Source organism: Mirounga angustirostris, unplaced genomic scaffold, assembly GCF_029215605.1.
Source record: "Mirounga angustirostris isolate CCGP_5_RB_7025 unplaced genomic scaffold, mMirAng1.0.hap1 SCAF_9, whole genome shotgun sequence".
Classification (NCBI taxonomy): Eukaryota; Metazoa; Chordata; class Mammalia; order Carnivora; family Phocidae; genus Mirounga; species Mirounga angustirostris.
This window is the reverse complement of record NW_026991717.1, coordinates 72,819,121-72,839,548: the sequence shown is the minus strand read 5'-3', so window position 1 is coordinate 72,839,548 and position 20,428 is coordinate 72,819,121. Positions and strand designations below refer to the sequence as shown.

Here is a 20,428-nt window from a genome sequence, read left to right as displayed (position 1 = left end):
TGTTCATGGTCCCCAGAGTTTAGCCCTGGCTATTCCCTCATAGCCACATAATCTCTGGCCCATTCACCACAGCCACTGCCCATGGCCCTGCCCATCGTGTCCCCTACATTTCTTCTAGCGACCTTCTTCCTCTTCTCCTTACTAGAAGGGGGACCTTGGATGCAAACCTGCATAAAATCATTAAGTATCAAGCAGATATGAGTGGGATCCCCGCTCTGGTCGCTTCCTGACCTCAAGCAAGTTACTTAAACTGTTTCTTCTACAATAAAAGGCACAGTAACACCTTATATAGTTATTAGAGAATTAACAGAGAAAGCAAATAAAGTCCTAAGGATAACGTCACTATTCATACTATCGTCTCATAACCACCCATGCTGAGCTGGTCCCCCTTGGCTCCTTCCCAGCTGCAGGGATCAGGAGACATCTCATCCCTCTTTCCATCAAGTTCTGGGAACCTGGGTGGGGTGGAGTGGAGGCCTGGCCCTCAGGTGCTCAAGTAGCTGTGCTGTAGTTTGGGGTGAGGGGAGCTGTTGCCTCTGCTCTCTTTGTTCAGACTCGTGGCTCAGGCAGCAGTAGGCGTGGGTGTCCCCAGGGGGAGGCATTGACAGCTTCAGTTCTCACACGGGCTTTGCAGGTGACAGTTGGGGTGGTGGGGGCCTGCCAAGGGAGGTGCGGGCCATTATCATGCCCCAGCTGATGGGTCTCCCTGGTAAATGTGGGCCCCACCTGAAACCAGCTGGGGGTAGCTCTGGGTGTTTAATGTAGCCTCCAGCTTACTCTGCATCATAACGTGAGGTAAGGTGATGAGGTCTAGAGTCTGTGGATTTGGTCCCGTTGTGTCAGTAAGTTACTAAAACTTCTAGCAATTCTTTGCTTCTCTCCGGGTTGTTTGCTCATCTGCAAAGGGATCAGTTCGACCCAGTTATCTCTGAGGGCCTGTGGCTCCTTATCACGGACTACACCAGGACTAAGTCACTTCTGGAGCCTCCGTGGAGATTTAAGTTCCTTGCTCCTCTGGTCCTAAGCTTTGTCTGTAACTGTTTCCATCTACAACTATCCCTTCTGTGGGGCTTTTGAGAACAGAGTCAAAATGAGCAAATGTAGAAAAGTTCTTTATTGAAAAGGGAAGGGTGGCTTCCTTGCTGGGGCCTCCTGGGCCCTGGCCAAAAGGGGCGGTGCCACCTGCTCAGCTCTTCACAATGGCATCTGAAGGCAAAAGTCTGTCCAAACCTTACCTTTAATAACCTTAAAAGGGAAGTGCCGCGGTGTGGTGGTGAATCACAGAATCAATTCTGAAAAATAGCACTTCCAGGCCCTTGCCTTTAAAAACTTCTTAAAGGCAAAGTGGACAAGTGCAGCAACTAAGAGCCAGCACGTTTTAGGAGAAGTCTCAAAGAAGCGTCTCCGTGTCTTTACCTTTAAGGATTTCTTAAAGGTGAGGCGTATCGGCGCAGAGTACAAAGGTGAACTGGAAAGGGGTCTACAAAGCACTTTCCAGTTCTCGCTTTTAGGATCTCTTTACAGGAGAGGTGGTCAAGCGTGACTTAATAAAAGTCAAAATGGCTCGCGGAACTATAGCCCGTCCTGCCCTCCAGAAGCCGCCTGGCCCTCCGGCCGCAGCGCGCCCGCCCGCAGGTCTGCGTCCTCGCTTTCTAGGCGCTCAGGGGCGGGGAGGTAGCCAGGGCACGCGCGGTGGCGGGGCTGGGGGCGACGCGCGCCGGCGGCTGGGCGCCCTGGGCGTTTTTGGTTTCCTAGACGGTCTTCGCAGAGGAAGCCGGACGGGGGGCGGGGCGGGGCGAGGGGGCGAGCGGAGGGCGCGGTGACCATGGCGACCGCGGTGACCATGGCGACCGCGGCTCAGAGCACGGAGAGGTCGTGACACGACCTGGAGCGCTGCTTGAAGAACTTGGCGTTGCGCGGCACCAGGTTGGCCAGGAAGCGCTTGGCCTTCTTGGTGAGGCTCTCGCGGCGCGCGGGCGGCGGGGGGCCGTCGGGGCAGCCCCACTCGGGCCGCGGGTCCCCGGCGCGGCTCCGGCTCCGCCGCAGCCGGATCTGGCGCACCGCGCCCTCGAAGAGCTCCCGCGTGTTGTGGTGCAGCGCGGCCGACGTCTCGATGTGCTTGCAGCTCAGGGTGCCTGCCAGGTGCCGGCCCTCTGCGGGAGGGGACCGGTTGAGGCGCCCGCGGGCTGCACTGGGCCCGGAGCGGGGCGGGGCGGGGTGGGGGTGGGCCTGGGCGGGGCGGGGGGCGGTGGTGGTGCCCCGGGTGCAGCAGAAAGGGGTCGCGGTCGGTGAATCTCAACGGAGAACAAGGCAGGGATCACGTAGAGGGCGGTGGTGGTGCCAAGGGGAGGAGAGAAAGGGGCCTTGGAGAAGAGGTGAGGCCTAAAGAAGGGGTTCTCGGGCCCTAGGCATGGGCATTGAGATTCTGCCCTTAGCCTGCTAAAGGCTAAAGGCCGTTGTTTGTGCACCGGGAGGGTAAAAGGGCCCTGTGGAGAGGAGGCGACCTGGAAGGGAGAGGGTCCCCTGAGATTGCAGGTATGATGAGGTACAGGATACTCACCCTCCAGTGAGACCTCCCGGGAGCGGGCCAGGTCGCTCTTGTTTCCAACGAGGATGACAGGGAGGTCGTGGTGGGGCCTCCCAGCCCGCAGCCTAAGTAGGGTCTCTGGAACTTTGGAGAAGCTCCGTCGGTCGGTGACCGAGAAGACGATGAGAAAGGCATCCCCGGTCTGAAGGCAGTGGTCCCGCAGCCACCCCCCTGCGTCCCCCTGCATATGGGCAGAGAGTGGTGGAATGTCAGGGCTGGAGGCGTGGGAGCACCTGCCCAGCACCTGCATCTCAAGGATGAGGCATCTGGATGTGAGGGAGAAGCCACCTGCCTAGGACCGCGGAGCTAGTTAATGGCAGAATCTCCATACCCTGGAGTGTGCTTGTGGAGGAGTGGGTGGTTTATAATGTGAGCCCCACATGGGAGAATTGGGGACACAGGCTCCTAGATTGGGGTAGCCCATCCTACTTTCTTATGCTTAAGTGCTCATTGTAACAGTGAATGCTCTTCAATTGTATGTAATCTGGCCTCTCATTTCTATGTAGTAACCATGTATGTTCAGATAGTCACAAATCCTCACTTTTTCCCCTTCCCTGATACTCCAGGCCCTGAGCTCTTGTCCTGTCAGATCAGACTCTTCCAGACTGGAAAATGTATGGATGGGATTGATTTCAGGGTATTCAGCCTGGCTTACAGCTGCAGGGTTTGTCAAATTCAGATCCTAACTTCCCTCTGGGTCAGAAGTCCTGGAAAGAAAGCGACACTCAGTGCCATGGCATGCGCATTAATGTGGGCCTTTGCTCTGGGAGAGGATACATGTGAAAGGTCAGGTTCTAGTATGTATTGGAACCAGGGCCTACAGTGCCACCAGCCTTCAGCCACGCTCTGCTCCTCCCCAGCTCTCCTAGGTTCTCACCTGTTCCCAGATGTCATAAACAACTAGAGTCACTTCCTCCTTATCCACCATGATGCGTCTTTCATAGGTGTCCTCTGTTGGGAAATAAGGACAGGGAATAGAGCCCGTTAGGAGGCTCCCCAACACTTGTGAGACCTGGTAACCAGGGGCACCCCCTCCAGGGAGGTAGCTGCAGCAAGCACTGGAGCAATTTCTCTTAGGTTCTGGCCTCCAGGGGCTGCTCATGCCTTGAGCTCTTCCATCCCTGACTAGGGCTCCACAGGTGCCCTTAACCCTTACAGGGCTCCCCCAAATACCTGGGTTCTCCGGCTCATGAGCACTGTCTCCCTGGAGACCACCGAAAGTGCCTGCTAGGGTGCTCTTGCCCACGCCGCTCTCCCCTACCAGCATGACCTTGAAGATGCCATCCTTTTGGGTGGGGCCTGCCTCCCCTGAGCCCAAGGAGTCAGAGGAACCAGAGGATGAGGCTTGAGGTGGCCAGTCAAGTTCATCTATGGCCTGGGCGCGCCGCAGCTGGTGCTTGTAGGGGACAGGCATACTGCCTCTTCGTCTGGGGGCCCCTGGGGCAGGAGGTGGCCCACCCCGGTCCAACCCTGCCAACAGCTTCTCTGTCTTCTTCAGCAGTGAGGCATCTGTTTCTGGGGGGGGGGCAAAGAGAAGGAAGCTATGAGTGGGGGGTATGCCTAGCCATCTGCAGAGGGCTCAATCCTGTCTGCTCTGGCCTCAGAGCCCCAGTGGATGACCATGACCCAGAAGGAGCTGAGAATATTTGGTCTGACCTCTGACACTGAACTCCCCCCGAACCCTGCACTGGTGGGTCTCAAAGGAGCCGACTGAAGGCTTACCTAATGTGGTTCCAGCCACAACCTGTTCAAAACGTGCCCCATGCAGGGGCGGCATGCGTGCACAGGCTCGCACACCCACTCAGGCCTCACACTGACACACAGGTACACGCCCAGACTAGGCCTCTGGCCTGGGGGGCCTGCCCCTCCTTCCACCAAGAGGCCCTGTCTTCTACTGCTTCTGGAACAGGTAGTCCCCCCAAATGGGGAGGTGTGAAGGGGACGAGAAGCTGCCGCTGCTGCCCTGGTTCTGGGGGGTGGGTAGTGGTAGAGCCAAAAACTTCGTGGGGAGGCTGTTCCCAGGGAAGGGCCTTTGCTCCTTAAGATGTGTTCGTTGGGCTTCCCCAACCACCCCCCAGCCGGGTGTGAGAAGAGCTGCCTCTTATGGCCCGGTAGGTAGGTGAGCATCCCCCAGGGCATGGTTGTGTGTGAGAATCTTTTTGCATCTCTGGCAGTCCCTGGAGTCCCAGAGAATCTTCTGTGAGGTAGAGGGAGGGAGGGAGTGGGGGAGAGAGCGAGAGCGGAGAGCGGGAGCATGAGCGAGAGGGAGAGTGACAATGCATGGGTCAGGGTAACTGGAGGAAGAACGACAGACACAACAAAGGGGGATGGCGAGAGGCTGGAAATAGCCTAGGATCAATACTTGGCTGGCAGCCAGGGCCTCCAAGAGCCGGTGAAACCCTTCCAACAGGTCCCCAGGGCAGCCCCCAGCCCGTGATTCCCAGGCTGGGGGGCTGCCCCTTCCCTTTCCCCCATCCCTCCTGCCCATCCCAGCCTCTTGGGAATGAGGCTGACCTAGGGGCTGAGCACCAGTTTCACCAGCGAAGCCCTGGGAGTGATGGGGGGAGGGGGCGTTTGGGCAGCACCCCCGCGGCCCCCAGCCCAGCCCAGCCTCAGTCCTGGTGTGAGCGGGAGGCTTCCCCACTTCCTGAGTTGCTCTTCCCCTTTGCTGTTTGGGTTCAAGCTCCGTCAACCCTCAGTTCTGACCTCCCCACCAGAGCTTCAGCTCCCACCCCCATGGTTTCAGCTGGAACCTGCCCAGCTCAGCCCTCACCTGGTGTGGGTGTCCCTGGGGGGGAGGCCCGGTGGCTGCCGGAGGGGCAGAGTGCTGTGGTTTCTGTGTCCGTGTCCATGTCGGTGTCAAGGTCCGTGTGCATCGGTGTGCGTGTGTGTGTGCGTGTGCAGCCCCGCGGCTTGCAGTACCCACTCCCTCACTCAGCAGCACTGTCAGCTTTTCCCTTAAATACCACCCCCATGCCCTCCTCCCCCCCACACCTGGGGAAATTGTCCCGCCCCCTGATGAGGTCACACATGCTAATGAGCAGTGATGTCAGCGGGATTCCCTCCTTTCTGCCTCCCCCTTCCTTTGTGTCGCTTCCCTCTGGGAGCACACACACTGCGGAGTCTGGTTTCGACCAGAACGAAGTCAGAGGGGCAAAAGAGACAGGGGTTCAGAGAAGCGGGGTGAGGGCTCAGCGGGTAAGGGAGCGGAGGATGGCAGGAGGCAAGGACCCAGGCACTGGGAGGTCTTTCTCCAGGAGCGGGGGACTGTGCGTCATTTGTCTGTGGACTCCCCGCCTCCGAGCCGTGTCCAGCTCAGAGTGGGTGCTCGGTGGCTACATGGAGGGCCTAGAGGCAGAAACCAAGAGATTCAGGGTCACCCTGGCACCAAGCTTCCCCATCACCCTCTCCTTCCCCATACCACCCCTTCTGGGCTAAAAGACCCATCACGGTAGCCATTTCCCAACTTGGTCCCTAGGCAGATGGGGGCTCTGAAGAAGGAGCAATGGCTGCCTGGTTTGGGCAGCTTCATTTTGTCACTAGGTTCAGGCGGGTGCAAACCACGTGGGGACTGCCTCCCCTTCTCTCGCGCCCTGCCAGGCCCACCAACCTAGTGCTAGGCGAGATTGAGCTAAGCCCTCTAGAAGTTCCCTATCCCCGCTCTCCTGCTCGCTGGGGCACCACCAGCCCTCCAGGGCTACACGACGATGTCTACCTCTTTGTGGGAAGCCAGGATGGCTTTACAGCTCCTTTTCTGCCCGGGTCCCTTTCCCTTCAGGCTCCAGCTCGTCTCTTTTCTTCCTGACGCTGCAAGCACCCAAACCGACCTTCCAATTCCCTGGCTTGTTCTCACCCCGTGTTTGTTGCCAGGTGCTGCGCTAAGCACCTTCCTGCTTTCTCTCCTGTCATCCTCCTGACCTGAAGGCTCAGAGTGGTAGGTGGCTGGCCTGTCCCCAGATCGATCGTGCAGTTGGAAAATGGGGACACCAGGCTTCCTACCCTGATTTTTCCAATACCAAAGACTGTTTTTCATCTGCGATGCTGCCTTCTTTGTCTTAAATATTCCAGCTGTCTCCTATTATTGGGAACGGTCTGTATGCTAATCCTCAGTGGGCTCCTCCAATGGAAGAGACGAAGAGTAATCTTGGACTGATGTGCACTGACCACTTATCTGGAGGTGAACTGCAGGGCAGTGTTCGGGGTCTAGGGGAGACAGAAAGGACTCCTGAGCAACCACCATACTTACGCACTTTACTCAGTGGAGACTCTCCAGTCCTCAGTCACAGCCCACTTGGCCTTCCTTATTCACAATTTCAGTATGTCCCTGTGTGTTCCCATACATTTAGAGTAGCAAGGGACCCCTGAAAGCCTGGTAGCAAGGGAAGTAACGCTACAAAAAACTTTGAAAGCAGTCAGAAACATTTAAAAAGTGGTTGGAGGGCATTGGGCAGAAAGGCAAACAGCTTCCCTGACAGTGTTACAGCCTCTAAAGATTGCTATAGAGAGGCCGCTGGTTTCTGGGAGTGATCCTCAGCTCTCCAGAAAAATGTATAGTCTATCGCAGATGTGCTGAAGAGGAGTATGTTTAGAATGATTTCCTTCCAAAATGAGTTTTAAGAGTTTTTAATTGTAAAGGGGTGAGCTTCACGTATCTGGAAAACTCACTTAGGTGGTTGGATTCATTTCTAGGATACTAGATGAGAGTGAGTCAGGGCACAGCTGACCCCGGTGGGACTCAGCCAGCCTTGGGTCCTAGGAGCAGGCTGGGTTACACCTTGAACCACCGTCTCTCTTGTCCCGCTAGTAAGAGGTTGTGCACTGGCCCCTGTCCCAGCTTCCTCAGGAATGGGAGGTCCTGTGGAATGGTGGGGCAAAGGTGAGATTTGGAACTGAACCAACCCAGGTTTAACTCTGCGTCTCCGTCGAGGCTGGGCTAGTCTCATCACTCCCTCTGGGACTGCTCCTGAACCTGTGAATTGGGTTGATGATGCTCATGGCACAGCCTTGTTATGAGCGTTCGCTATGCCTGAAAAAGGATCTGGCACTGGGCAGGTTACCCAACTCTCTTATGCTCCCACAACCTCAGGCAGTGTGGCTGGAGGTCCCTCTCCCCTCCCAGCAGGGCCTGGAGTTTGGTTCAGATTGATTCTCAAGGACTGAATTTTGGTCTGTGCTGTTATCTCAGATTCCCAGGCTGATCTCCATCTCATGCTGAGAACACCTCCCTCCTCCACAGCCAGAGCCTTGGCAAGAGTCCCACACCCTGATACTGGGTACTTTGGATGGCGGTGTCTCTGTCCTGATAGGATGTGAGGTGGTCCCGTTTCTTTTTCCTTAGGCCACGGTGCAAGTAAACTTGGGTGACTGCTCCCCAAGGCTCCACCTCTCCTGGGTGGGACCCTCTTAGTTTCCCCATGCTGCCTGCACAAGGCTAATCCCCTGTCTCCACCAACCTGGGGCTTCACCGTGCCTGACACAAGTAGTACCCCTTGCACCTTCTAGAGCATACACCTAGCACCTAGAGAAACTTCTTTTAGACTCAGAAATCCAGACACACAGCCCTTTCCAGTGAACTCTACCCTCAGGTCTTCCCCCTCTGGCTTTCTGAAGCATTCCACCCTGAGGAGCATTCTTTTACCTTAAATCTTTGTCCACATTCAAATTACAAATACCACCAGGAGGTAAAAGGTCTGGAGCAGGACAAGGGATGAAGCTATCGGCTGAGGGTTTTTTTGGGGGGTGGCTATGAAGAGAGGAGCAAGGGAGAGGCATAGACCACTGATGGGGAGGTGTGGGAGGGAAATCAGCGCTCCCTGCTTCCCTGGGCCTGACACGGGGGGAACTCAGGGACTGTTAGCACTTGGGAAGGCCCAAAGGGGTTAGAGAACACAAGGATGGGGATTTCTGAAGGCCCTTTCCCAATCTCTGGAGAGGGTCTGGAGTGAAAGGAATCTGGCTCTTTCCCAAGTCAAGATCCCATGATCCCACGACTGTACCACATTCACCCTCTGCCACTTCCCTAGTCTCTTGCTCCCTGGGAGGAGGAACGTGCAGTTGGTGCTAGGTGTGAGGATGCTAACAGGCTGTGATCAACAGGGCCCCTCCACCAGGGGGTGGGAAGAGGGCAGGCCTGCCAGGAAGGGTGAGGGTGAGCCTGACGGGAGTCTGCTTCTGTTGGGGAATGCCTTACTTCCGCTTGTAGGGCACCATGCCCACCCCCATGGACTCCGACTGTATCCTTTGTCCCCGTTTTCATTTCAAACTCTGGGACAGCTTCTGTCACTTCACTCACCAGAGGCTGGGCTCCAACGTTTCTCACAGATTATTCCCTCCTCCATCACCTTCTCCAGCTCTTTAACTCCGGCCACTGCTTACACTCCCGCCCCTTTTCTCAGGTCTGGGGTCCAGCCTCCAGCCCTAGTCCTCACAGCAGTTTAGTTTGCTTATCCTGTGGATGCTCACCCTTCCGAGAATCCACAACTCTATTCCAACTACTGGCAACATTCTTTAGAGTCTAGTTTGAGCCCTCTTCTAGGAAGACCCTTTGGATTTGGTCAAAGTGATGCCAGCATCTTTAACCCCGAATGTTTATGATTTTTCTCTCGATTTATCTTTGTCTGCTCTGAGGCATCCTGGCTGAGAGTTCATCTGTCTTGCCTAAGCCAGACTGTAAGGGCTTGGTGGGGGTGGAAGGTGGAGGCCAGGAGTCGTGGCTCCTATGTGCCACTAGAGACATTCTGCTTCTGTGATCTGTGCTCTGGGAGGACTCCATAAATGGGAACCTTCCCAGCTACAGGGCCCAGCTGGCTCACCAGACTTCTGGCCTGGCGGTGAGTAAAGAGGCTTGGTGCTTACCGCTGGTGTCACTCACTGTAGAGCTGAGCCCCAGGGGGGTAGGTGGGGTTGGTGGAGAGAATTGGTCCTTAGGGTTCTTGGAACTTTCTTACCCTCTGAGCGGTATAAAAACCAAGGGTGTGTGGTTAGTAGGAGGAGGGCAGGAGTGGGAGGGCAGACCAGAGGCCTTGGTAGGGAGGAGCACCGTGAGGCGAATATCAGCTGAGATGGGTAGAGACAGGGCTCCGGTCATAGCTCATTTACAAAAATCTGAAATTTCTTGTTCTTTTATTTTCAACCTTGACTTGCTGGGCAATGACCTAGCTATGGGACAAAAGCATTTTTTGTGCTCTTTTTATGAGCCAGGCCCCGCAGGAAGGATCACAGTTGGCAAAACCTCAGGCTCTGCCCAAATCCTTCCCCTGGGGGCTGGAGGTCTCCAGCCAACTGACATTCTGGTGCTTAAAGGCCACTTTTGGGGAGGGGTTTCGTAAGGATGGAGTGTCCAGGCCCATGACCCTTTAAGAAATTTACTTTTTAAAAACAGCCACATGAGTGGTGGTGGTGTGGGGAGACGGTGGCAGTAGAGAGACTGTGGTCTCTGGGCATGGCAGAGGGAGCTCTGTGGGAGCCCTTTCCCCGCCTGAGAGATACCTAACTTTACAGCAGCTACACAGGGTCAACAGGAGGCTCACCAAGGCCCCTCAGACGGAGGGCCAGGGAGGGAAGTGGGGGAAGGGAAGCTGAGCTGCCCTCTTAACGGGTTGTCGGCACTGCGACCGGAGCCCCCGAGGGCGCCAGGTCACCTCAGGCAAGCAGTGGCTCATCCTCCGCTTCCACCACCCAGAGCCCTGGCTCAGCCAGTGGCAACAGAAGCACATCATCTTCGTCCTCTGGAGACAGGGCTGTGGTATGGGGTTCAGGTGGGGTCCGAGTTGGTCCTGGGGGCCGAAGGCTAGGCAGGAGGCGGCCTCGCAGGGCCTGCACCACTCCAGACAACAGAGACGGCTCTAGGGGCACGGAGGGCAGTGGCCCCGGGGCCTCGGAGACAGTAGTGGGGGCCGGAGATGCGCTGGTGGATGGAAGGGGAGCCTTGACAGGCAGCGGGGGTGCTTGTCCCCCGTCCTGCCCACCCACCGCGCCCCCCTCACGGGCCGGACCTGTGTTGCCATCTAGAGCCTCAAGGGGAGCGGCAGAGGGGGTGACCTGGGATCTGGTCTCAGGGGTCCGGGCTGGGGGGTGGGCTCGAGGAAGCAGGCCCCAGCGGCGGAGACGGCGCACGAGCCGGCGCACAGAGCGGCCCCGCTGGCGGCGGCGGGCACCTGAGGCAGCCCCTGGAGTCACGTCCTGGCGCAAGATCTGGAGCAGCGAGCGCAGGTTGCCGAGCACTGAGTTCTGCAAGGACAGGAGGCAGGGCCCGGAGTCAGAGTTGTGGCGAGGGCCAGGAGGCTAAAGAAGGACGGTACGGTGGCAGTGCCCCGGGAGGCTTGGAAGCAGGAAGGACGAGGCCTGGGGGTCACTTACGTCGTTAGGGTTCTCCGTAGGGAAGTCCTCTACAGGCGGGATGGCGCCCTGGGCAATGAGCTGCCCGTAGGAGGGCGGCGCCTGCTGCTGCACAATCTCAGCCTCCATCCGGGACAGGGGGGCGAAGATGCTGGAAGGAATGAGGGCTGCTCAGCCACAGGCGGTGCCAGCCAGAGCAGCCTGTCCTAGCCCGGATGCGTCTCTTCCCTCTGCACCCAGGCCAGGATGACTGAGCGATGCCCTGGCTTTCCCAAAAGTCACCTGAGGTCCCCTCCTTCCTTGAGACTGCTTTCAGCATCTAGCCCCGTCCTCTCCTCAGAGGAGCACCCTGTCCCCGCCGCTGGATGAGTCCGGGAGCCAACCCATAAGCAGGGCACCAGAACCCGGCCCCGGCGCGGGCACCGTCATGGTCTCGCCCTCGGTCCGCCCGGCCCGACGGCTGGCTGCACTCACTGACCTGTACTCCTGGGTGCGAATGGCATAGAGCTTGCAGGTGCAGCCCAGCGCGATGACCAGCAGCAGGCCGCACACCAGGCTGCCGATGACGGCGGCGGTAATGACCTTGCGGGGCAGGGCGTAGGAGCAGTCCCACTCATCGCTGCCGTCGGCGCAGTCTGGCTGCCCGTCGCACACCCACGTCTCATACACACACTTCTCGTCCCGGCAGCGGAAGTTGCCGGGCTGGCAGTGCCGGCAGCGTCTCTCGTCCGCTCCGTCGGCGCAGAAAGTCTGGTAGTTGCAGCGGTCGGCAGGCAGGTAGCAGGCGGTGGCCCCGGGCGTGCCGGCCGCCCCGCACGGGAAGTGTCCGGGCGGGCAGCTGGGGCAGTTCTCCTCGTCCGTGCCGTCGGCACAGTCCCACGAGCCGTCGCAGCGCTGCGCCTCGCTGTAGCAGCGCTCCCCCAGGCCCTCGCTGGCCCCCAGGCCGGCACCCAAGCCGCAGGGTCGGTCCCAGGGCAGGCAGTAGCCCCGCACGTGGTAGGTGGCGTTGAAGCCCCGGCCACTGCTCCAGGCGACCGTGTGGTAGGCCACGGTGGCCTGGCCCGACAGCGTCTCCACGGTGACAGCCTTGCCGTTGCTGAAGTGGGTGAGGCTGCGCAGCAGCCGGGAGGGCCTGGGAGGCCCGGGGCCATCATACACGTGTACGGCGTCTCCGTAGCCCAGGTCCAGGGCCGTGAAGCGCACGGCCAGGCGCCGGCCGTCATGGGGGTCCAGCAGCCAGAGGCAGGACTGGGGGTGGGAGGCCGAGGCCGGGTGTGCGTAGCCCGGGGAAGAGAAGACCCCGTAAAAGTCTTCCAAGGTGTGATTACAGGGTGGGGTGGGGACAGGGGCCGGGGTCAGGTCGGGGAAGGGGTCCGAGCTGCAACCTGCCTCATCAGAGCCATCGCCACAGGCGTCCACGCTGTCGCAGCGCTGGGCCAAGGGCACGCAGCGGTGGTTCAGGCACTGGAACTCCTCGGGCAGGCACATCAGCCAGTCTGCAGGAGGCACCGTGGAGAAGGGCTATGAGACACGGGAGCTGGGGGCGTCCTCCCCTCCTCCCTGCGGCTTCTACTACCTGTTCTACTAGTCCCAGACACCTCCCTGTCCAGCATACCTTGGCTGTAGGAGAGCAGGAAGCCCTGGCCCATGGGTGCTCTGGCCCCGGCATAGCTGTAGGTGATGGTGACGTTGCCCCCAGGCAGCTGCAGAGGGCTGGCTGGTGCCTCACACAGGGAGAGCCGTGGCTGGAGAGGGGAGCGCAGGACTAAGCGCTCTGAGCCACAGGCCAGGTGCAGTTTTTGGAACCTACAGGGGTGGAGGAGAGCAGGACGTGAGTTGTTTTTTGTTTTTTTTAAGATAGATTTATTTATTTATTTATTTATTTATTTATTAATTAGAGAGAGAGAGAACACATGAGAGGGGGGAGGGTCAGAGGGAGAAGCAGACTCCCTGCCGAGCAGGGAGCCCGATGCAGGACTCGATCCAGGGACTCCAGGATCATGACCTGAGCCGAAGGCAGTCGCTTAACCAACTGAGCCACCCAGGTGCCCTAAGATTTTATTTTTAAGTAACCTCCACACCCAGTGTGGGGCTCGAACTCACAACCCAGACATCAAGAGTCCCACGCTCCACCCACCGAGCCGGCCAGGCGCCCCATGGACGTGAGATATTCTTGACCACCGCTGGCTTCTTCCTCTCCCAATGCTGTCAGGTCTCTTCTACCCCAAGAAGCACAAGCCCCTGCTCATCCACAATCCAAATCCAACAGCCAAATGAACTCAGCCGAATTCCTTCACAGTCAATGGCAGTAGTCCTGACAGAGGCCAGCAGCAGCATGGCATTCTGATCCCTCCGCCTCTTCCCAGACTATCCTCTTTGCCCTTTCTGGGTAAATTCACGAGAGTGAACTCTGTGAAGCAAATAGCCAGATACTTAACATGGGCCCCAACCCTATGGTCCAAGGTCAGAGGAGACTGGGGAGACTTATACAGCTTAAAAGATCTGGGGAGGCTGAGGAAGGTTCTACGCTAACTAGGAATAGCTTCTGAAACCCAGGCGAGGATGTGCAATGGATTGAAGGACTCCTCAGAGCAGCCACATTGGAGCCCAAGGACTGTTTCTAGAGTGCCTGCTGTCCTTCAGAGAGGACCAGAATCCAGACTAGATGTTGGCCCCAGCTCGGCTCCAATTCACTGTGTCTGGGCCAGAACAAGCCAGGCTTTTAGGGCAGACTCGGCCAAATCAAATTCTACTCTTTCTCCCGTTGACAGGGATGAAAACTCCATGGAGAAATAGTTCCTGAGGCCTTTCCCATGGTGAAAGAGGGAGGGGGACGGAGGGTAATAGGGTCTTGCTCTGCTTCTCACCTCACTGTTACGGTCTGCTCCCTGCTCCCCAGGATAAGCCAGGTGCAGTTGGCAGGGGCGCTGCGGCTGTCCCGGCCCAGGGGCCTCTGTAAGGTGCCCTGCACTTCCAAGAGCACTGCCGGAGGGTCCTCACAGGCTGGAGAGAGAGGAAGGTAAGGACACTGGTTGAGAGCCCATTACTGTCATACCCCCTGCCCCCAGGCTTGAGGCCTCTAAGGGCCTGAGCTCTTTAAGGAGCAGAGAAAGCCCCCCTCTCCGTCCACACACCCACACCCACACTCTAGAATCATAGTCTTCAGTGGACCCCCTTCTTTCCCACATTTATTATAGCTTCACCTTAAGTATCAACACCACAAACGATCTGAGGCCAGGAGGAACAGGAAATACTGTCTCTACAATCAGGGAGACTACATCTGGCTAGGGAGATCAACTATAGATATTTGGAAAAAACCAAAATAGTACATAACTACCAGGTGAGAGCTCACACGGGGTCTGTTTCCCCGTTTGTAAAATAAGGATGGGTGATTTCCACTCTAAAACTATGACAGGTGCCAGAGGAATTCAGGGAAGAGAGAATCCTCATGGGTCTTCTCTTACTACCAAGCCCTTGGGGCCCAGGGGCATCCTCTACTCACCAGGATTTGGGAAAATGATCCGGTCTGGATGTGCCAGAGCGCCTCCTAGAGGAAGAGCGAGAAAGCGCAGGGGAGTGAATCGCCCCTAGTTTTCTTCACCTGAGCAACTCAAGGAGAAAGGTAGCCATCTGGGACTTCCGGGTAGTTTAAGGGAAGGGGCAGTGGAGCTGGGGGACGCTGCGCAGTGTGACCTCGAAGGAAGGTACGGCAGTACGGCCTGGGGGGTGGGCATGGCGATCTGGGGAAGCCCTAGGGAGGATGAGGGCTGAGGGGAGCGGCGGGCAGCTTCCCCGGGGTTGGGGCAGGCAGCGTCCGATGCGGCGGCAGGGGCTGGGAGACACCCGCAGGCAGGGGAAGTGAGGGGCGGCAGAGCAGGAAGGCAGTGAGTGCCCGGGCTCTGTGACAGCCCCAGGGGCGGGGTGCCGGGTGAGTAGTCTCGTTTCGGTTTCTTACCCAGGAGGAGGAAGAGGAGGGTGGTGGGCAGCATCCTGAGCCGTCCGGAGGTGCAGGAAGAATCCCGGAGCTTCTGTCGTCTATCCAGTGGGGAGGCGGCGCCGCTCCGGGCGCCCAGGCCCCCCACTGCCTCCTCCCCGAGGGGGCTGCATGGCCCGGGCTCCCCCACCCGCGCTCTGGATGCCAGGGCTGGGGGCGAGGAGGGGGCGGCCGTCCGGGAGCAGGGGCGGTGCCTCTCTCCAACTTCGGAGTTGTTTTCCCCGGCCGCCGCCGCGCTCTCTCCCGAGGCCGGCTCCCGAAGTCCCGGGACTCGGTTCGAGGCCCGGCGCTGGAGCGCGCCCTCGCCTAGAGCCCGCCCGCAGGCCGCGAGCGCTCCTGTCCAGGCCCGGCCGCCACCTGCCGGGGCTTGAAGCCACTTCCTCTTCGGGCCAAACTTTGCCGACGGTCAGCCCCCAGGGCCGGCCCGGGCGCCGCACAACTTCTCCAGCGCGTCCAGCCGGCGGGACGCGGCAGGGGTGCGGGGGAGGGGGACGGGAGGCTCGGCCCAGCTCCCCGGCCCTCGCCCGGGCGGTACCCCTGCCAGCCCAGGGGTTGGAGGAGCCGGGGCGGAGGGAGGGGGCGGGTGACGAGCCTGGCCCCACCCCTGCCAATCAACGCGCGCGCCCCGCCCACCCGCTCGCCTTAACCCCTTTCCGGCTCTGCTGGGACTCGTCAGACCGGCCCTCGGCTAGGCGCTCTGCCTCCGCTTTGAACTCTGCTTCTTTTCGGTCCTTTCGGGGTGGCACGTTTGTTACAGGACACGTTGGTCAGGGCACCACTGCTTATTCCGTCACTGTCATGTCTTTCCTTTGGACCCTTAAGCTGTCAGTACTTTTCTTGTTCCAGTGTCTGAGATCCGGCGGCGCTTTTTGTTGTGAGCCTCTATTATAGCAATTACCACACGGTGCTATAACTATTTGTTTACTCCTCTTTCCCGCCTCCGCCCCGCCCCTTCTCTGGAAGCAGAAACTTCCTGTAGGTTGGGGCCTAGACTGTTTACCTTTGCACCCACAGGGTTTCTTTCCTGCTGAGACACAGTAAGAATTACCAATAAATGTACCTTCGCCGCTTGCCGACTCTGTGATCTTGAGAAAAACACTTAACATCTCTGTGCTTCTTGATTGTAAAATGGGGTTAATAGTGCTGACAGTTGTCATCAACATTTAGGGAGGTAATGCAAGTTGAGCATCTAGGAAGTGCTCTGTACCTTGCAACAATTATTATGATTAGTCACAGAAGATCTTTCTTATTTATGTGGGCTGCTATTACTTCTTATTCCTGTGGTACTGATAGGTAATATTAGTAAATAGTAACAATAGAAGAATTTGCTCTTTTAATCCTCCTCACAGTCTTTGTGAGGTAGAAGCTATTGTTACTTCCATTTTACAGATAAGGAAACTCAGGCATAGAGAGGCTAAGGATTTTGCCCAAGATCATAAATCTAGTAAATGCTGAAACAAAGGTTTGAACCTAGGCGATCTGCCCTGGACAGAGTGTACATTTGGATCCTTACTACTCTCTCCTCTCTACAAATGGTACAAAACACTTTTTTATCCATGACATTTGTTGTTGGCATCCGTTTTGATATTTTCAAAATTGGAACCATAGCAGGGCCTGAAGCCATAGAGTTGGTCATAAAAAGGCCCTTCTTCCACTTGGACCTTGGTCCCGTGTCAAGGGATTTTGGTCCCTTGGTCTCTCTGTGCCCTCTGCTGTGCTCCCTCTCTGTACTCCCTCTCTGTGCAGCTCTAGGGATTAATGAGGAGTGAAATAGGATCCGGAGTGTGGAAAAGGATGTCGAGCAAAGGGAAGCAGAGCTAAGAGGTTGGAAAAATTAAAAATATTTAAGTTCTAAAAGTGATCATGGAGGTTTTAGTTGAGTGCTGACTATGTGTTCTCTATGCTTGGTGGATGCCTGGAATTCTTTTTTTTTTTTAGATTTTATTTATTCGTTTGAGACAGAGAACATGAGCAGGGGGAGAGGCAGAGGTAGAGGGAGAAGCAGAAGCAGACTCCCCACTGAGCGGGGAGCCAGAGGACAGTCATGAGATGATGAGATGTGGGGCTGGATCCCAGGACCCCAGGACCTGGAGATCATGACCTGAGCCAAAGGCAGCCGCTTAACCATCTGAGCCACCCAGGTGCCTTGGATGCCTGGAACTCTTAAGACTTCATTTGAACTTCAGCGAGCTTACTGTCTACTTGGAAAGAGAAATCAGATACACAAATGAAAGAAGCCAGAGAGCCATGAGGAGTACACACGGGAGTGGGCATGTGGGGAGTGAGGAATTTAGAAAGTAAGCGGAAAAGGTGGTAGTGAATTGGAAAGAGTTGTGGGGTGCAGGGAAAGGAGGAAGGGAGCCCATGGTCTGGGATGCCCAGTAAATGAAAATTTGCCAAAAAATAAAGTCAAGATCTAGGCTGTTGGGAGCAATCATCATCATCAGGAAGAAATAGCACTAGGGTAGAAAAGAGTTTCATTCTATAAGTATTTGTTAGAGTGCCTTCCAAGTGCAAGGCACTAAACTAGACAGTGGGGGTTCATATTTAAGAGTGAATTCAAGCCCCAAAACGATAGGAAAAAACTAAAGAGGACATAGTTGCTTAAAATGAGTTTAAGTTTTAATTAATCTAGTGAGTTTAAGTGTCCGGGCCCATATAAATCACATCCTAGACCATCAGGTACATTTAGGAAGGAGCCTGTGGAGATGTTCTTGGAAATCTTTGAGGAATTTTGAGAAATAGTGGAAGTAGTGGAAAACGGGCAGATGTTTGGCTTTCAGAATGAAAGTGTCTAACTTTGGTAGACTGCTTGCCTATGGCAGGCACTGTTCTAAACACTTCACGTTTATTATCTCAGTTAATCCTCACCACAGCTCACCCCTAGGCAGTAGGTGTTATTTTTGCCCTCCTTTCATAATTGAGGAAACTGAGTCATAGGTAGGTCAGATAACTTGCTCAAGATGAAACTTCTAGCACGTGCAGGAGCCACGGTGCTATGGTCTGAATGTTTGTGTCCCCCAGCCCCCAGATTCATATGTTGATTTCCTAACCCCAGAAGATGATAGTATTAGAAGGTGGGCCTTCAGGACATGTTAAGTCCATGAGATGGAGCCCACAATGGGACCAGTGCCTTTTATAAAAGGGGCCCTAGAGAGATCCCTCCCTGTCCACTATGAGAGGACACGGTGGGGAGGTGTGGCGGTGAACCAGGAAGAGAGCCCTCACTAGCAGGTGACCACGCTGGTGCTTTGATCTTGTGCTTCTCAGTCTCCAGAACTGTGAGCAATAAATCTACCCAGTTGGTGGTATTTTGTTATAGCAGCCCAAATGGCCTAAGACAGAGGCTTGCTACTGAGAAGTTGGGGTGCTGCTGTAACAAATGCCTAGAAATGTGGAAGTGGCTTTAGACCTGGGGAATGGTCAGAAGCCAGAGGTGCATGCTTAGAGAAAGCTACCATTGCTGTGAGAGGACCATTAGGGGCGATTCTTGTGAAGGCTCAGAAGGAGAGAGCTGTATAGACCTCAGTCTCCTTAGATTACCTAAGTGGTAGTGCACAGGATGTGGATAGAAATATAGATGGTCAAAGTCACTCTGCCTGGGTCCCAGATGGAGATGAGGGACATGTTAATTGGAAACTGGAGGAAAGGAGATCCTTGATATAAATTGGCAAAGAGCTTGGCCGAATTGTGTTTGTGTCCTAGTATTTGTTAGAGGGTAGAACTCGCGAGTGATGAAATTGGATATTTGGCTGAAGAAGTTTCTTTTTTTTAATTTCTTTATTTTATTTTTTTAAGATTTTATTTATTTATTTGACAGAGAGAGAGAGAGAGCAAGAGAGGGAACACAAGCAGGGGAGTGGGAGAGGGAGAAGCAGGCTCCCCACTGAGCAGGGAGCCTGATGCGGGACTCTGATGAGGGGCTCGATCCCAGGATGCTGGGATCATGACCTGAGCCGAAGGCAGATGCTTAACGATTGAGCCACCCAGGCGCCCCTAAATTTTTTAATTCTTTTTAAAGTAATCTCTATACCCAATGTGGGGCGCAAACTCACCACCCCAAGATCAAGAGTCACATGCTGTACTGACTTAGCCAGCCAGGCGCCCCAGTTGGCTGAAGAAATTTCGAAGCGAAGTGTTGAGGAAGCAGCCTGGTTTCCCTTGAATACTTGCAGTAAAATGCAGGAAGAGAAAAATGATTTAAAGGGGGAATTGTTTGGGCGCCTGGGTGGCTCAGTTGGTTAAGCGACTGCCTTCAGCTCAGGTCATGATCCCAGGGTCCTGGGATCGAGTCCTGCATCGGGCTCCCTGCTCTGCGGGGAGCCTGTTTCTCCCTCTCCCACTCCCCCTGCTTGTGTTCCCTCTCTCGCTGTGTCTCTCTCTGTCAAATAAATAAATAAAATCATTAATAATAATAATAATAATAAAGGGGGAATTGTTCATCAAAAAGGATGCAGAACTAAAAACTTGGAAAGTTCTTATCACTATCTAATATTCTATATATATTTTAGTCATTTATCATGTTTATTGCCTGCTCCTCCCACAAGAATGTAAGTTCCTGGGGCGCCTGGGTGGCTCAGTCATTAAGTGTCTGCCTTCGGCTCAGGTCATGATCCCGGGGTCCTGGGATCCAGTCCCGCATTGGGCTCCTTGCTCAGTGGGGAACCTGCTTCTCCCTCTGCCTGCTTCTCCCCCTGCTTGTGCATTCTTTCTCTCTCTTTCTCTGGCAAATAGATAAATAAAATCTTTAAAAAAAAAAAAAAAGAATGTAAGTTCCTTGGGGCAGGGATCTGTTTGTTTACTGGTGTATCCCCAGTGCCAAAAACAGTGTCTGACACAAAGTAGGTACTCGATAAATGTTTGCCGAATGAATGCCATTCCTAGGCATCACACAGATCACATCTTTTAATTTGTGCAACTACTCTTTCAAATATTAGCCCCATTTTATTTTTATTTTTTATTTTTTATATTTTTAAAGATTTTATTTATTTATTCATGAGAGATAGAGAGAGAGAGGCAGAGGCAGAGGGAGAAGCAGGCTCCCCACGGAGCAGGGAGCCCGATGCGGGACTCGATCCCAGGACCCTGGGATCATGACCTGAGCTGAAGGCAGACGCTTAACCGACTGAGCCACCCAGGCGTCCCTATTAGCCCCATTTTAAAGATGAGGAAATGCAAGCTCTGTAAAGTGATATAACTTGCCAGCCGCCAAACTAGTAAGTTGTAAAGCCTGGATTCCCACTTGGCTTGTGTAACTCCAGAGCCCTTGTTCCTAACCATCACGTGATACTACCTCTCTCTGTTCAGGAAGCTATGTTTTAAAAGACTGATACAATGGGGGCGCCTGGCTGGCTGAGTCGGTGAAGCACAAAGCTCCCCGGGTTGTGAGTTTGAGCCCCACATTGGGTGTAGAAATTACCTTAAAATAAAATCTTAAAAAAAAAAAAAAGATTGATATAATGAATCAGTCTAGAGGAGGGTGTTAGGACTGGTGAGGGGTCTCTAAGCCA

The 20,428-nt window shown here is 55.4% G+C and overlaps 3 protein-coding genes across 8 annotated transcripts in view; 1 reads left to right on the top strand and 2 right to left on the bottom strand.

Moving 5' to 3' along the window:
• Positions 1–20,428, top strand: part of SLC7A7 (solute carrier family 7 member 7) — a 93,282-nt gene that overhangs the window by 9,153 nt on the left and 63,701 nt on the right. The window lies entirely within an intron of this gene.
• REM2 (RRAD and GEM like GTPase 2) lies at positions 1,117–6,005 on the bottom strand. 2 transcript variants are annotated; one of them, XM_045900528.3, is made up of 5 exons: positions 5,361–6,005; positions 3,761–4,102; positions 3,465–3,538; positions 2,561–2,768; positions 1,117–2,153 (listed from the first exon to the last, which is right to left on the bottom strand). In XM_045900528.3, exons 1-5 carry the CDS (start codon positions 5,461–5,463, stop codon positions 1,858–1,860), a joined length of 1,023 nt encoding a protein of 340 aa, XP_045756484.1. In that variant the 5' UTR covers positions 5,464–6,005; the 3' UTR covers positions 1,117–1,857. The 2 variants fall into 2 exon arrangements, with proteins under 2 accessions (XP_045756484.1, XP_064426895.1); XM_064570825.1 differs by having other exon boundaries at positions 3,465–4,102.
• Positions 9,678–15,494, bottom strand: LRP10 (LDL receptor related protein 10). 2 transcript variants are annotated; one of them, XM_045900527.3, is made up of 7 exons: positions 14,880–15,494; positions 14,427–14,471; positions 13,792–13,927; positions 12,540–12,730; positions 11,403–12,420; positions 10,946–11,075; positions 9,678–10,816 (listed from the first exon to the last, which is right to left on the bottom strand). In XM_045900527.3, exons 1-7 carry the CDS (start codon positions 14,911–14,913, stop codon positions 10,229–10,231), a joined length of 2,142 nt encoding a protein of 713 aa, XP_045756483.1. In that variant the 5' UTR covers positions 14,914–15,494; the 3' UTR covers positions 9,678–10,228. The 2 variants fall into 2 exon arrangements, with proteins under 2 accessions (XP_045756483.1, XP_064426874.1); XM_064570804.1 differs by lacking the exons at positions 14,427–14,471; positions 14,880–15,494 and adding an exon at positions 13,062–13,334 and having other exon boundaries at positions 13,792–13,931.

Bases quoted from the DNA above. Each gene is read 5' to 3' on its own strand.
- REM2 (XM_064570825.1), bottom strand. From the start codon at position 5,463: ATGCACACGGACCTTGACACCGACATGGACACGGACACAGAAACCACA. The intron at 4,103-5,360 runs GTGAGGGCTGAG...CCCCCCCCCCAG, and splicing joins CCCAGGGACACCCACACCAG to AAACAGATGCCTCACTGCTG. The intron at 2,154-2,560 runs GTGAGTATCCTG...CCCCTCCCGCAG, and splicing joins CCGGGAGGTCTCACTGGAGG to AGGGCCGGCACCTGGCAGGC.
- LRP10 (XM_045900527.3), bottom strand. From the start codon at position 14,913: ATGCTGCCCACCACCCTCCTCTTCCTCCTCCTGG. The intron at 12,421-12,539 runs GTATGCTGGACA...TGCCTCCTGCAG, and splicing joins CCTGCTCTCCTACAGCCAAG to ACTGGCTGATGTGCCTGCCC. The intron at 10,817-10,945 runs GTAAGTGACCCC...CTGTCCTTGCAG, and splicing joins CTACGGAGAACCCTAACGAC to AACTCAGTGCTCGGCAACCT.